The 13,852-nt window shown below is 40.7% G+C and overlaps 1 protein-coding gene across 6 annotated transcripts in view; it reads right to left on the minus strand.

Moving 5' to 3' along the window:
* SMARCA2 (SWI/SNF related BAF chromatin remodeling complex subunit ATPase 2) overlaps positions 1 to 13,852 on the minus strand; it is a 179,782-nt gene that overhangs the window by 24,787 nt on the left and 141,143 nt on the right. For 5 of the 6 annotated variants that reach the window (XM_070794598.1, XM_019966019.2, XM_070794597.1 and 2 more), the window contains exon 28: positions 4,707 to 4,924. In XM_070794598.1, coding sequence (XP_070650699.1) covers positions 4,707 to 4,924 — 218 coding nt within the window. Of the gene's footprint in view, positions 1 to 4,706; positions 4,925 to 6,676; positions 6,773 to 7,989; positions 8,098 to 13,852 lie in introns of those variants that run through there. The other variant, XM_019966025.2, reaches the window with a different exon arrangement.

Genomic DNA, 13,852 nt, shown 5'->3' on the forward strand with positions numbered 1-13,852 from the left:
TTGCCCTCTAGAAGTTTCTCGGCAATAGCTTATAGCAAACCTCTGGATGACAGCAACAACTTGGGAAAACAAGCCAACGTGTCTTTTTTTAAAAGAGGGCATAAAACTCAGTGTTACATCAATGGACCAGAACGATGGGACAACAATCAGTAAGATGAAACTAGACAGGAATAAGAATAAGCAGATACAGGATAAAGACAAAAGTCAAAGGTTTAGCTGAAGGCTAACCTTGGCAGCATTCATGTGAGAAAAGAAATGTGTGTATGTGCTGCAGGGGAGTGAGTTTTTCAGCAAGCCATGTTTTCAATGGGAGTTAACTCTGAGTCAAGGTTGGTGGAGAAAGTTAACACATTCCTGAGTGATGGTAACAGAATTTTGGTGTCCAGAAAAAGAAGGCTACCGAGCATCCTGCAACTAGCCGCCAAGGGAGTCCTTCTGGAGTTCCGGGTGCCATGTTTTTAATGGGGCACTAAGGAAGCAAACTGTGTCTAAGGAGGGGGACGAGGGTGGCCCAAGTCCAGGCTTCACTCAGACGGCAAAGTGAGGCGTTTCAACTTGAAGGAGAATGGCTTGAGGCTGATATGTTTATGCATATTTTAAAGGCTATTTCTCAGAATGAGAAGACTGACTCTCTGAAGTTCCAAGCAGAACAAATAGCTAGAAGTCAGAGGGCTGAGTCTGTCTTAATATAGGAAATGCCTGTCGTGTTTAGGGCTGTCCTTTGGTGTCGTGAATGGCTTCCTGACACAGTGAGCTGAGGCTGGGCGTGTCCACACGAGGTTAGGTGATAGTCTGCTGGGGGTGACACAGGGAGACACAGCTGGGAAACTGGACCAGACAGAGCCGAAACCCCTTCAATACTAAGAATCCCCTCTGGGAAACTCCCTCCTTATCTCAGGAACTATAAGCCATGCCTCTAGACTGGGAATAGCTCCCCCAGACCCCATTCTTCACCATCTTATTCTCCATCTCTTCACAGGGGCGATTTTAGAGGGTACAGATGTAGACTGGGATAAGTCCCTTTTCCAAGAAGTAAAGACCCTTAGGTTACATATCATATTAACTGACAGTACAATTTTAAAAGCTTTCTATGTAAGCACGCTTAATAAATCAAAACAAAGCCTTCCAACACTACCTCACATCAAGTTTTCTACTGGAGATATAAGATGATGAGAATGGCAATAATAGACCAGTGCTACCTCTAGTAGAGACGGCTGTAGAGAGAGTTCATATTTGTGTCACATAGGATTATTGGCTTTTTTCTGGGGGGGCAGGGTGTCACATTTTTGAAAAGCACCTCTCTAAAAAAATTAGGTCTGGCACTGAAAACAAAAGCAATAAGTAGATACTTAAATTATCCTTGTTCTTTTTAAAAATATAAAGCTACATCTGTCCCAAAATCATGTAAGAACTTTGGGGGGAAAAAAAAGAAGACTGTCTCCTAAGAGCTAATTAATTCTTATATATTAGTTAAATATAGATGCCCGTTCTTATTTAATATTCTATTAATCTCCAGGACTGTCAGAGCCCTAACATTTGACTGAGGTGATGGGAAGGAGGTTGGTCCAGGTGGTATTTCTTTCACAGGTAGGTTGAATTACTATATTAGTCGCTGACTTTACTGGTGCAAAAATCTCAACACATGGAGAAGTACATTTCTCGGCAGCATTTTCTAAAACCAAAAATATGATGTATCTAATTAAAGGCGCTCCTAATTTGAGTGACTCCTACTTGAGCGCCAAATTTGGTAAGAGACATAAAAAACATAGAGTAAGCTTTTTTTCTAGAGGATGACTAACACGAAATGCATATGAAACATGCAGAATGTACTTCCCAGAACATACCTAAATGTGGGTGCTAATAGAATAAGTACTTTAAGGAAAAGTAAAATAAATAAAACCAATGAAAGAGGAAAAAAACAAATGATTCAATGCCTGCATGTTGAAATATTTAAATATCCTCGCTCTGTAGTACAACCAAAGGCATGCTCCATCATCAGTCCCAGGGAAACTGCACGTTCCTGGTTTTAGAAATTACAGTATGAAAACTGTATGAGCAAGGACATTTTCTTTATGGTGCTCAGAGCTCCGCTCACCCACCTGATTTGCTATAAATAGTCTGAAAGGCTGATTATTAATAATTAAACTGTTCAAAGAGCTATATTAACTCATCAAATCCTCCTAACACCTCTAGAGGCAGGTACTGTAATCACTCCATTTTGTGGACGAGGAAACTGAGGGTCAGGGAGGTTAAGTCAGTTGCCCAGCTGCCCCACAGGCAGTAAATGGTAGAGTTCGGATTGGAATGCAGGTAGTTAAGCCAAGACCAGAGCTTAAACTACTGTGCTATGCTTAGCTGAGGTTTAAGGGAGAGACCTTCATATGACTCTGTATTTGGGGGTGGTTTTTGGAAAAGTTGTCAGCCTATGGCCCTGTGCATCAGCAAATCACAAACCCAAAAGGTTACGGAGCTTGCAGGTGATCTAAAGGAGTGAAATGAGCCAGGAATGAAAAATACAATGATAAATGACAACCGACACTCCACACTGGAGGGATGATAGCGGCCGGTGGGGACGGTGGCCATCCAGAGAGGGACAGCCCACGGGGGAGGGGGGGCAACGGCCAATTCTCTGCTCCGACGGGTACCTTAGAGGAGCCTAGGGACAGTGCTGCTGCCAGACTTTTAGGTGTTTCAAAAAAGGTGGTGATGCTGGTGGGGTGGGGGAACCCTGACGCTTTATAGGAATTCTCGCTAGATTTATGTGCTTGCTTTAAAAAAGAAAGAAAAAAAAAGAAATATAAAACAAAACAATCTGTTGGCAGTATGTGGTTTACCGGGTGGTGACCTCTTTTATACCATTAAAGGAAGAGATAGACATCACCTGGAATAAAAGGACTTTCTAAACCTCCAAGGACTTCCTTGGCTCTTCTCAGTGTTCCGGCAGACCTAGGCTCACTCAGCAGGTCATGAACACAATGCCTGTTAAACATCAAGGCACACCTGGTCAAAGCCACAGACGTGTCTCTCTCCAGAGACAAAGGCAAAAAGTTAGAGGTATATGCAGAATGACACCCTCTACTTATTTCTCTCTATGCCAGGAGCTAATAAATAAGGTCTAAGTGTCCAAACTGACTTCCTGGAAACGATTTCTGCCTCCAGCCAACCTACCGGTATAGCCAAGAAGGGACAGAGACTTGACAGAGAGCACGACTTATGCTTGGGTGACAAGTCTGCGTGTTCACCTGGGCAAAGAATGATCTCGTGGCCAAACTTCCTTTCCTAGATTACTGTCACTCCCCCATGTCAATGAACATCTTATCCAGACGTGATGTAATGGGGCCGCCCTTTGTAGCCACTTTAGAATTCTCAAAGGAAATGACTTAAAAAAAAAAGAAAAGAAAAGAAAACAGTGAGAACAGTAAGCAGGAGGGAACCCGAGACACCCGGGAGGGAAAGAGGCCCGAGAACTTCAGACTCTGTTCACACACAGTTGCGCCTATTCCCCTTTCACTGTTTTCTGAGAAGTCTTTATATTTTCTGTAAGGAGCTATTAATAAAACCCTATGGTTGAAAATTTCTTGCTTGTTCTACTTAATCTTTATGATGAGGTTTTCTTCCTCCTACAAAAACATGTGCTAAAGTTACAGTGAAGGACTAAAAGCACAACTTAAGTTATTTGTGGCAAACAATTCCAGGTATACAGAGCAGCAGAGTTAATATCAAAGGTTTCTGGTAACTAAAAATTGATTCATGCCACTAGGAAACCAAGACATAAAATGTGTTTTTTCTCATCAGTTTTTTCAACTGAAATGAGATGTGACCTTCCAATTAAAACTGCATCACATGATTACTGAATAGAAACCAAATCAACTAACCAAAATGTAGCCTAATTTATCAACTACATACAGCTGCTTGACATCTCAAAACATCTTTACTTTGGTTTTCAAATAATTGTTTACTGTTTAAAAATGGCCTGGAGATAGTGTCTGGTACAGATTTCTCAAAGTTCACATTCAAAAGCTCCATGAAAAAGAGATAAAGTTGCTGGAAAACCATCCTCTTTAGGTAGGGTTATTAGGAAGAAGGAGATGGCTTGAACAAATGCTCAGAAATTTATATGGAAGGATTGAAAAGAGTGAAATTATACCTTTGGCTTGAGTTGTTAGAAGGGGAAAAAAAGTCTTAGCATAGTTAAGGTGAATATTCACGTTAAGACTTTGTTTTAAACCAAACCGATGCTTCCATCAAAATACCTTGGAAGGAAAGAAGAACCGGTATTTTGATGGAAGCATCGGTTTGGTTTAAAACAAAGTCTTAACGTGAATATTCACCTTAAATGTGCTCAGACTTTTTTTTCCCCTCTAACAATTCAAGCCAAAGGAATAATTTCACTCTCTTTCCAATCCTTCCATATAAATGATGGTATTTCGGAAATCCCTTAGGGTTTTGTTTTGTTTTTTAATTTTGTCATCTAAACTCCTATTTCCAAATATCTTACATAATACCTGGTAAAACATCATACAAAATATCAAGCGTAGCCTCTCTAAATTGCATCCAAGTTTGCTGATACCTCTGGAGCAAAACCCATAAACCAGGAGGAAGAAAGGGCCCTGGAACCCAGGGTGCACCGCGATGGATCACGCTCTGCAGGCAGCAGCACGTGTGGTCTCGGTGAAGACGACGGAGGTGAGGGACTGAGTGCTCACCTGTCTTTGTAGTTTATCACCGTGTCAATGATCGCATTCATCTGCTTCGTCAGTTTAGGGGGATTTGGTGACAGCTTCTCAGCTGGAGGGCGACCTCTCCTCTTCTTGGCCTTCTCCACATCTTCTTTTGCAGGATCTTTATCCACGTTTCTTCGTCTTTTTCGCTTCTTAAGCCGGACTTCCTCTTCCATTTCTTCCAAATTGCCGTCTTCAATGGCCTGTTAATTGGAAATGAAGGAGAAAAATTCAAGACAAGAGAATACTAAAAAGAAAAAAAAAAATTAGATAATTAGAACAAAATGAAACAAACAAAGTAGAAATTAACAGTAATCAGTGAAATAAGAAGAAAAATAGAAAACCACCATATTGGATAAATGTATCTTTAACCCAAGTCTTATTTCCTGATCAAAATATGTGAAGGCCCGAAACACTAATAGCAAAGAATGTGACAAATACGAAGAGATTTATACATTTAAGTGTTTGAAGATAACTAAAACCAAATGACATTTCAGCTCGATGTAGGAAAAAGACCTTTACTGTCTTATTTCTGTAGAGTCAAAGGTAAACTGAAACAAGGGGTGAATGAGGAAAAAATTTCCCTAAGATTGCATCCTTACATTCATATAAGCTTTGACCTTCTCTTCTTTGAGGTTTTACATCAATTTATTCATGATTCACAACGTAAGTCAAAATTCCATCCAGATTTTCTTCTAACATAGCAATTAGTAAACAAGGAAACGGGAAGTACAAAGCCACATTCCTGGGTAAACGCACTTAAATCATCCGATAAAGAACACACACACTCACAAACAAAAAACACTTTTTTCCAATTACCTGCAAACGCTTGCTTTAAACCAGAGCCAGCAGCACTAGTGCAGAGAGATAATAAAATAGCTATAAAAACAACCAGGTATAAGAAGAAGCCTGTTCATAATGGGCTAAGAGATCCATGTGACAGACCCAGAAGTTTAAACTTTTTTTCCCCCTCCTGGTTAATCTCAAAACTTAAGGAAAATAAAGGGAAAGGAAAAACTGCAAAGAAAAAAACAGCAATAGATAAGAGAAAATTTGACCATGGAAAAGAAAATTTTTAAAAAGACCTTTAAATTGCATATGAAGATTGGTTTCTCACACAAAATAACTGATGTTGTTATTTGTTCCTCCTGCCTCTCAATATTGCCTCCAGTATGCAAATGCTAATCAATCCTTTCTCGTAGCTGAAAAGAGCTCTAATCATAAGGCAATTACCTTCATTTCTCCACAGCACCAAACATGGCTAATATTTATGATCATGTGAGTATAACAATCAATATAAAGAGTGATTACAGCTCAGACATAATTTCTTTCACTTATGTACAATGCCTTCTGAAAAAGAAAGGTTTTGTGAAGAAAACCTGGTGCAGAACACAAAACAACCTGGCATGTTAAAAATGCCAGTGGGATTTCAGAAAGAAAAAAATAGGCTTTCTATGCATCTTCCAATGTGCAAACCCAGAGAAGCAACATGCACACAGACAGAATCCTAAAGGGACAGCCTGAGCCCAGGCCTTAATAATCAAAAGACAATTTCCATCACGATCCTACAGTGTGCAGATAACCACTATGAAGGAGGCAAGGTCTGATGAGTTATGAGGAAAAAGAAAAAAGAAGGAAGAAAAAAAAAAAAGCTCCACGTTATTTCATTAATATTCATTTGACTAAAAGCAGGACACCCACTATACAGCTAAACACACTGCAGCTAAAGCGAAGATTAAGAAAAGGAAATTTGTCCCGCAAATCTTGGAGGCTGAACATGCTAATAATAAATACAGCATGCAAGGCTGTCAACAGTTAATGGTATTGCTCTCCTCAAGCACCCAGTTACACACAGAAATACGGAGAACACCGGCTTTTGATGTGTTACACACCTACACATGCCTGGGATGTAGTTCTACTGAATCTTCAAGACGGCAACGAAAAAGGATATTTACCTTACCACTATCAGCAGGCCGGCTATCGGAAATCACAGTTAGTGGGGATAAAATTAACAAGCCAGCAAAGCAGCGAGCTGCTAGTCTCTTCATCAGCTGATCAGGAAAAAAAAGAGAGCTGGGGAAAGGCTATGTTTTCATATACAAGTAATTTTATTTTACTGAAAATTTAATACTGAAAGGATTGTGGAGACTCAAATCTGCTGTTTCATTCTACCTACTACAAGGCCCGAAGCCTTCCTCCTTCAGCCTGTTTTAATATTGACAACTACTTATCATATTTTTTTTCCCCCTGATTATTCCAGGCAGCAGAATTAGAGATTTTTAGCTCAGGTGGTTTCTCATTCTTACTCACATTTGAACAATTAAGCCAATAAGAAAACAAATTAATATTCAAATTTATAAAAAAAAAAAAAACAGGTATGCTTTTTTTTGTATTTTAAAGCTTATTTTAGTGCTTTAAGAAAATAGGCTGCGTGGTTTTGGAGCAGTCTAAGATGATTTTTTTTTTGATAAAAGAATTATTTCATTAAATGCATGTAAGTTAAAGCAATGTGCATGTTCTCAAGTTTAAGTATTTTAATACAATATATTATTCTCTTTAAAGAAAATCCCAAACAACTGTGACACTTCACTTTCAGTTTCATGCTGTAAAATTTTTCATTGTTTTTCTTTTCTGGGGGATAAATGGAGAGGGGGGAAGTTGTGAAAGGATATTTCTCCTCTTACCCCTCCCTTAATTTTGCAAGAATGGAACAAACCATAAGCTTGTGATATTTGGACTTCTCAATCTCTAAATCTGGGAGTAGCTAAGAAGCGAAAACAAATTAAACTGCAAAAAGAACCAGGGAGACCATTTTTATTACAATTGCTAATACGTGCAGATTCTTATTAAATTTAGGGTTTGGAATTACAAGGAAACACACAAAGTACTGACCATTATTCCCCTTAAATTAAGGTTTTATGCAGGAATGCAGAGAACTACAAAACATTTTCCCTCCTCCCCAAAGACCCCAAACACATCCATATGCAGTGCTTTATGTTCAGGGATTTCTAAGGGTCTTTTTCTAATGGAAATCAATTCACTAAATATTTCCCAGTGCTTCTCGCACTTAAGAGAGTGGAGTAAGATTACTCCAGCCTGAAAGTAAAATTATTCATGGAAAATTTAAAATTGTTCTCCTCTTTTAAAAAAAAAAAAATTTATTCAACTGGCTTCACTGACACTACTCAGGGCTAGGGGCTAGTGACACACACACAAAACTTGCTACACAATGCTCAAGTACTACCCCACAAAGAATTCCCTTCCAAACCTTTTACCAGCACAATATTGAAATAAATCACAGAAGCAAACCCCCAGTTTCCGACTGGTGACGTGTTGCGCAAGAGTGCGAGCCCTAATTCAACATACAGACGGCTCCCATGCTGAACTGCCTCTAGATTTAATGAAGTGAATAGGAAGGAAGTCGGGGAAAAAAAGTGTACAAATAAGAAATTAACGCTTTCCTTCCCTACCCAAACGGTGAGACACAACTATAGCGAAGTTTGCTGAGGCGCTTCTTCCCTTAAAGGCACACGGCACCCATTTGGCTCCCGAAGTCGCTAAGAAAGAAAAAAACCCTTCTGGTGATAAAAAATCCCCAGCCAAGTTAAAATAGTTAAGCTTATTTCAGCCTGCGTTTTTTTTTCCTGAATGAAGCTGGGAATTACTCCTTCTTCCACTGGATGGCAACCTTCTTCCCCCCACCCCCTTTTTTCTCTTTCTCTTTCAATTTAAAAAAATTTTTTTTAAAGAATACATGATGATGACACAGGATATTCAAGGATAAGATACAGAGTGGCTTTTTCCTCAATCAGTTAAGAAAGCAGTGTGTGTGTGTGTGTGTGTGTAGGTTCTGATCATAAAATGCAGGATAAGGTTGGTGTGTGTGTGTGTGTTTGTATGTATGCAGGTTCTGATCATAAAATGCAGGAGACAGTCGGTATGTGTGTGTGTGTGTGTGTGTGTGTGTGTGTGCATCCATGTGTGTGTGTAGTAGGTTCTGATCGTAAAATGCAGGAGAAGGTTGGGGGGGGTGTGTGTGTGTATGTGTGTGTGTGTGTGTAGGTTCTGAACATAAAAAGCAGGAGGAGACAGTCCGTGGAGACGGTCAGTAGTACAGGATTAGCTGTTTTAAAGCAAACAGTTTGCAGCTTACAGAGCACATGGCAGACCCGGGAATAAGCCACACGTGGGTCCAGCCATGCCCCCCTCTGTCATCCCGACACACACTATGTCTTAGTGAAAGATGAACAGTCCAGAAAGTGCGCATTATCCTGACTCTTCTCAACCCCAGGGTACAGCGAGGTGCTGTTATATGTTACTCCACGATGCCAGGCAGCAGCAGAAGGGATCCATGACTATGAATAGGTGAACAGGACGAGCAAACAAAAGCCACAAGCCAGCTCTGGGCGCACCGTTTCCCTGTGGCTGTCTTTTCCACTCAGCATCTCCAAACACACCGAGCTGTATGGCACAGCCCTCACAGTGGAACAGACCATCTTCAGAAAAACTAAATGGAGGAATTCGAAAGCAATTCTAGACAATGCATGGATGATCTTTTTGGAGATGAAATAGGAAATTCCGTAATCTAAATTCAAATATCTGGTATTTAAATATCTGCCCCCTGACAAGGTTTCTCTCTGTGTGTTTCTTCTCTTTACCCCCTGTTTCTCTGGGGGTCCTTCTCCCTTAGGACTCTAATTGGATTCCAGAAGGCCCTCAGATGCTGCTGGAGGTAGGGGTGAGGGTTACAGAACTGAGGGCTAAGCAGTAAAGACAGAGGATTGGTGCCAATTACATGTCAATTCCACTGCTTCCTGCGGACCACTAAACTTCATTCCAATATTCAGGGAGACTAGACCTCCCTCAAGCCCTGCTAAGACCTAGAAGCAAATAATACAGGTAATGATCCCCCAGACAACCAGGGGAATAGGAGCAGCGACTACAACCAAAAAGTGGCATTTTAAAGAAAATTCAAGATTTCATGGATAAGAAACATTTTTATAATAGAAATATTTAACAACAACAAAAATTGAACATGGAGCTCTTGCTCAAAATACCACAATCATTTCAGTCACTCGGTTTCATAACAACTATAGCAATTTTGGATACAGAATTTCAGATCCATGGCAGAAACTGGACAATTGTTTTTGATTATCATATGAAAATTAATAAAGGGAAGCCTCATGAAAATGGAGTCAGGAGGCCAAAAGGGGGAGCTCTCACAAAGCACCACTGCATGTCAATCACAGGAAGAACTGTCAGATTCAGACCCTGAGAAGAATCATCAACAGGACAGATTCACCAGTTACAGGACCTGACTGGAACAGATATTTGGTTGACCTTTGAACAACACAGGTTTGAACTGTGTGAGTCCACTTGCACACCGATTTTTACCAGTAGGAACTACTACAGCACTACATGATCTGCAGTTGGTTTAATCCCAAGTTGGATGCAGAGGACCTGCAGGTGTGGGGGCCCACTCTAAGTTACACACAGATTTCTGACCGCAGAGAGGGCTGGCACTCCTAACCCCCGCACTGCCCAGGCTCAACTGTACACTGCATCTCCTATAAGACAACCACTACCCCAGCAACCCAGCCGGTGAGAAACCATTATCACTCCAAACCCTTCCTTTTCTCCAAACAACCCTCCCCAACTTCTTCCTTTTTATCCATTAAAGAACACTCCTCTCCTTTGTTTGTTGGACTTGTCTATGATTTTTGTTACAGCATGGTTGTCCTGAAACACAATTCTATGCTATTCCTGAACAAACTCATTTTTGCTGATAAAATAACTTTTATTTTTGAGGTCAACAATTACCACCCCTGCCCCAAGCCATCTGTTAGGTCAATATGCATAAAATCAAATTTCCAGAGGTAAAATAAGCAACACACAAAAAGACAAATATTGTACAATTCCATGTACATCAAAAAGGATAGCAGTGGTCCTCAGGGGTCAAACAGATAGGGGTGTGAGAACTGACTGATTAATGAGTACAGAATTTCAGTTTGAGATGATGAAAAATTTCTGGAGCAGAGAACAGTGGTAGGTACACAATAATGTACTGAAGTATACACTTAAGAGTGGTTAAAATTATACATTTTACGCTATGTGTTTTTTATCCCAACAAAAAAAGTCCCTGTAAAAGAAAACAAATTCAACATTAAGGAAAAATCCCCAACAACTGCAGGTTCATACATGTTCCTTGCACCTCAGCACATAATGCTGTGAAATCTTGCGAGTTTTCCTTCCAAACTCAAACTTTACAATATTTCAACAAGAAGCACGTTTGGTCTTGTCCTGGCCAATGACTAGAAGCCTTTTCAGAAATCTTCAATTACTCACTCATTCAGTGTTATTAAGGAAACATCCATGATGTAAGGAAATTCCCGTACACAAGACATACCTGTTCACAAACTTTGTACCATTGTTACCAAATGCCTCAAACACTCAAGAAATGAAACAAATTAATCTGAAGGCTAAGAATTTTAGCACAGTTTTAAAACAAAATTTTTTCCTCTGGGGTTCAATTAACTGATGACAATTTTATAGACCCCCATTTCTTAATTCACTCATCTGTGAGGCAAATCAGAGGCCAGCTGAGTTCCCTGCTCTCCCTAAGTTGGGGACTGAGATGGACAATGTTGGCCACTCAGGGAAAGCAGATGGAGCCTCAGTTTAACTCAATTTCTGATACTGAGAGCTTTTCAGTTTCTTGTTTGATCACTTTAGATCACATTCGCAACAATGATCCAAGGCTCTTTCTTTCCCTCTGATAGCATAAGGAAGCCACAGAAGGAGACCTGGAGAGGAGTGGGGAAAGGGGGCCACTCTTTATACAGTGAGACAGAGTAAATTAGTACCTATTTCAGGTAAAAGAAATTTGAGGTTAGAAGAGGGAAAAAAATACATGGATTATTAAAATTATAAGCATGGGATTCTCCAGGCAAGAATACTGGCGTGGGTAACCATTCCCTTCTCCAGGGGATCTTCCCAACCCAGGGATCAAACCCACATCTCCCTCATTGCAGGCAGATTCTTAACCATCTGAGCCACCAGGGAAACCCCATAAAGGTTATTTAAGCTTCAAGATCAACTATGTACCTTTGTGGCAGTAGTAAACATAATGCTCTATTCAGAGAATGACTTGGATGCAGGGGAGGGTGGTCCCCCAAACTTCTGGCCCCATCACTCCTGCCACATTATAAACACAGTGCATTAACACCTTTGTTAGGCACGTGTTACACTTCAGCTCCCTTGGTGGAATCAACCACAGAGCCCAAGAGAGAACTTGGGAGCCTGTGAAAGCAGCTTAGAGCAACAGTGGAGAATTAAAGAAATCCACGTCGGCTCTCTTACCCCAAGACCATTCATCAGTCACTATCAACTCCTAACAGACAAAACTTCACCTGCTTCTTTCCATAGCAGAGCTTCTCCGGGGGCCTAGACCACCTGTGTACTTGGAGGTTCTCAGGATATTAAAAAGGAAGAAGAAGAAGACATGCAGAAAGAATTGTGGCATAATTTCAAAGCTTACAAAGAATAATTTAATGCATCTGAGACTGAATGATTAGGGGTGTAACCTCATTGAGAGATGACGACAAATGGTGAAGTGCAGGTCCTGGGGTCAAATAATCAATACTTTTCTGGGTTTTCCTGTGACAGGCTGTCCGTGAAGCTTACAGGCCACCAGCACAAGACCAGTTCTCTGTCTGTAAACCCACCACGATTAAAGCATCAAATTCAAAGGAATTCAAATGGGGGCAAGGGTAAGAACAGGACACTTGTTCTGCTTAGGGCAGATGCAAAGAAGGCCACCAAGAGCCAAGTTCCAAGCGAGGAGACCACAAAGGTAAAGCAACATGAGAAATCAGGAGCACGGTGATTGGAGGCCATCTCTTAGAGGAAGGAAAGAGCATCAATTTCAATAAACCTGAAGACGCATGGCATCGTGAATCCTTCTCAGCTACTGCTGCCATCGCCATGGACAGCGGGGGCCGTGGTTCACAGGCTGCTCACCGTGCTGCTGGGTGCTTCATGCTTTATACACATTTGCTCATTTCATCCTCACAACAACCCCCTTAGGTCCTGTTATCTTCCTCATGTTATAGGTGAGGAAACTCAGGCATGCAGAGATGAAGCATACCGTACTGGATCAAGAGATACAAACTACTCTGTATCAAGTAGGTGAACGACAAGGACACACTGCAGAGCACAGGGAACCGCAGCCGTTATCTTGTAATAACTTTTAATGGACTACAGTCTGTAAACATACTAAATCACTGTGCTGTGCACCCCAAATTAATGGAAGATTGTAAATCAACTATACTTCAATTAAAAAATTGAGCGGTGTAAACTCTAGAAGTCTGACTGCATAAGCCCTACGCACATTGGGAGGTTACTCTACTTCACAGAACAAAGGATGTCTCTGAGCCACCAAAGTGAAAGTGAAAGTTGCTCAGTCATGTCCGACTCTTTGCAACCCCATGGACTATACGGACCATGGAATTCTCCAGGCCAGAATACTGGAGTGGGTAAGCTGTTCCTTTCTCCGGGGGATCTTCCCAACCCAGGGATCAAATCCGGGTCTCCTGCATTGCAGGCAGATTCTTTACCAACTGAGCTATCTGGGAAATATAAGCCACCAAGAAGAGGCTAAATTATGCTCAGGCTTAGGTGAATAATACAGTCAAGAACATTGCATGGTACATCTTGGGAAGACTTCGGCAAAGACAGAAACACGCACGCACATGTGTGCTTACATACATGGCACACAGATGGACACACACACATGTACACAGTCCTTGCTTTGCATGGAAGTGAGGGACATAAAAATGACTATACAAGCTGAGACTGAACAAAGTCATTCTGATGATCAACGGGAAAATTATGGTCATTTTATGACATTGACAAATTCATGTCAAAGCATTAACTCATTGTAGGTTATGCATGTACAGGGGAATTAAAAACATAGTAAATGAGTATTTAGTACCCTAATTTACAACATGAGAAATATGGCATTAAAATGGTAAAAAAAATCTACCCAGAACATTTGGATAGCACTTGCCTTCTTATTTTCATCAAATAGCTTAGGATACAGACCAAGACCCTTTTCTAAGCCTTGGCAAATT

The sequence above is a fragment of the Bos indicus genome, chromosome 8 (genome assembly GCF_029378745.1).
Source record: "Bos indicus isolate NIAB-ARS_2022 breed Sahiwal x Tharparkar chromosome 8, NIAB-ARS_B.indTharparkar_mat_pri_1.0, whole genome shotgun sequence".
NCBI lineage: Eukaryota > Metazoa > Chordata > Mammalia > Artiodactyla > Bovidae > Bos > Bos indicus.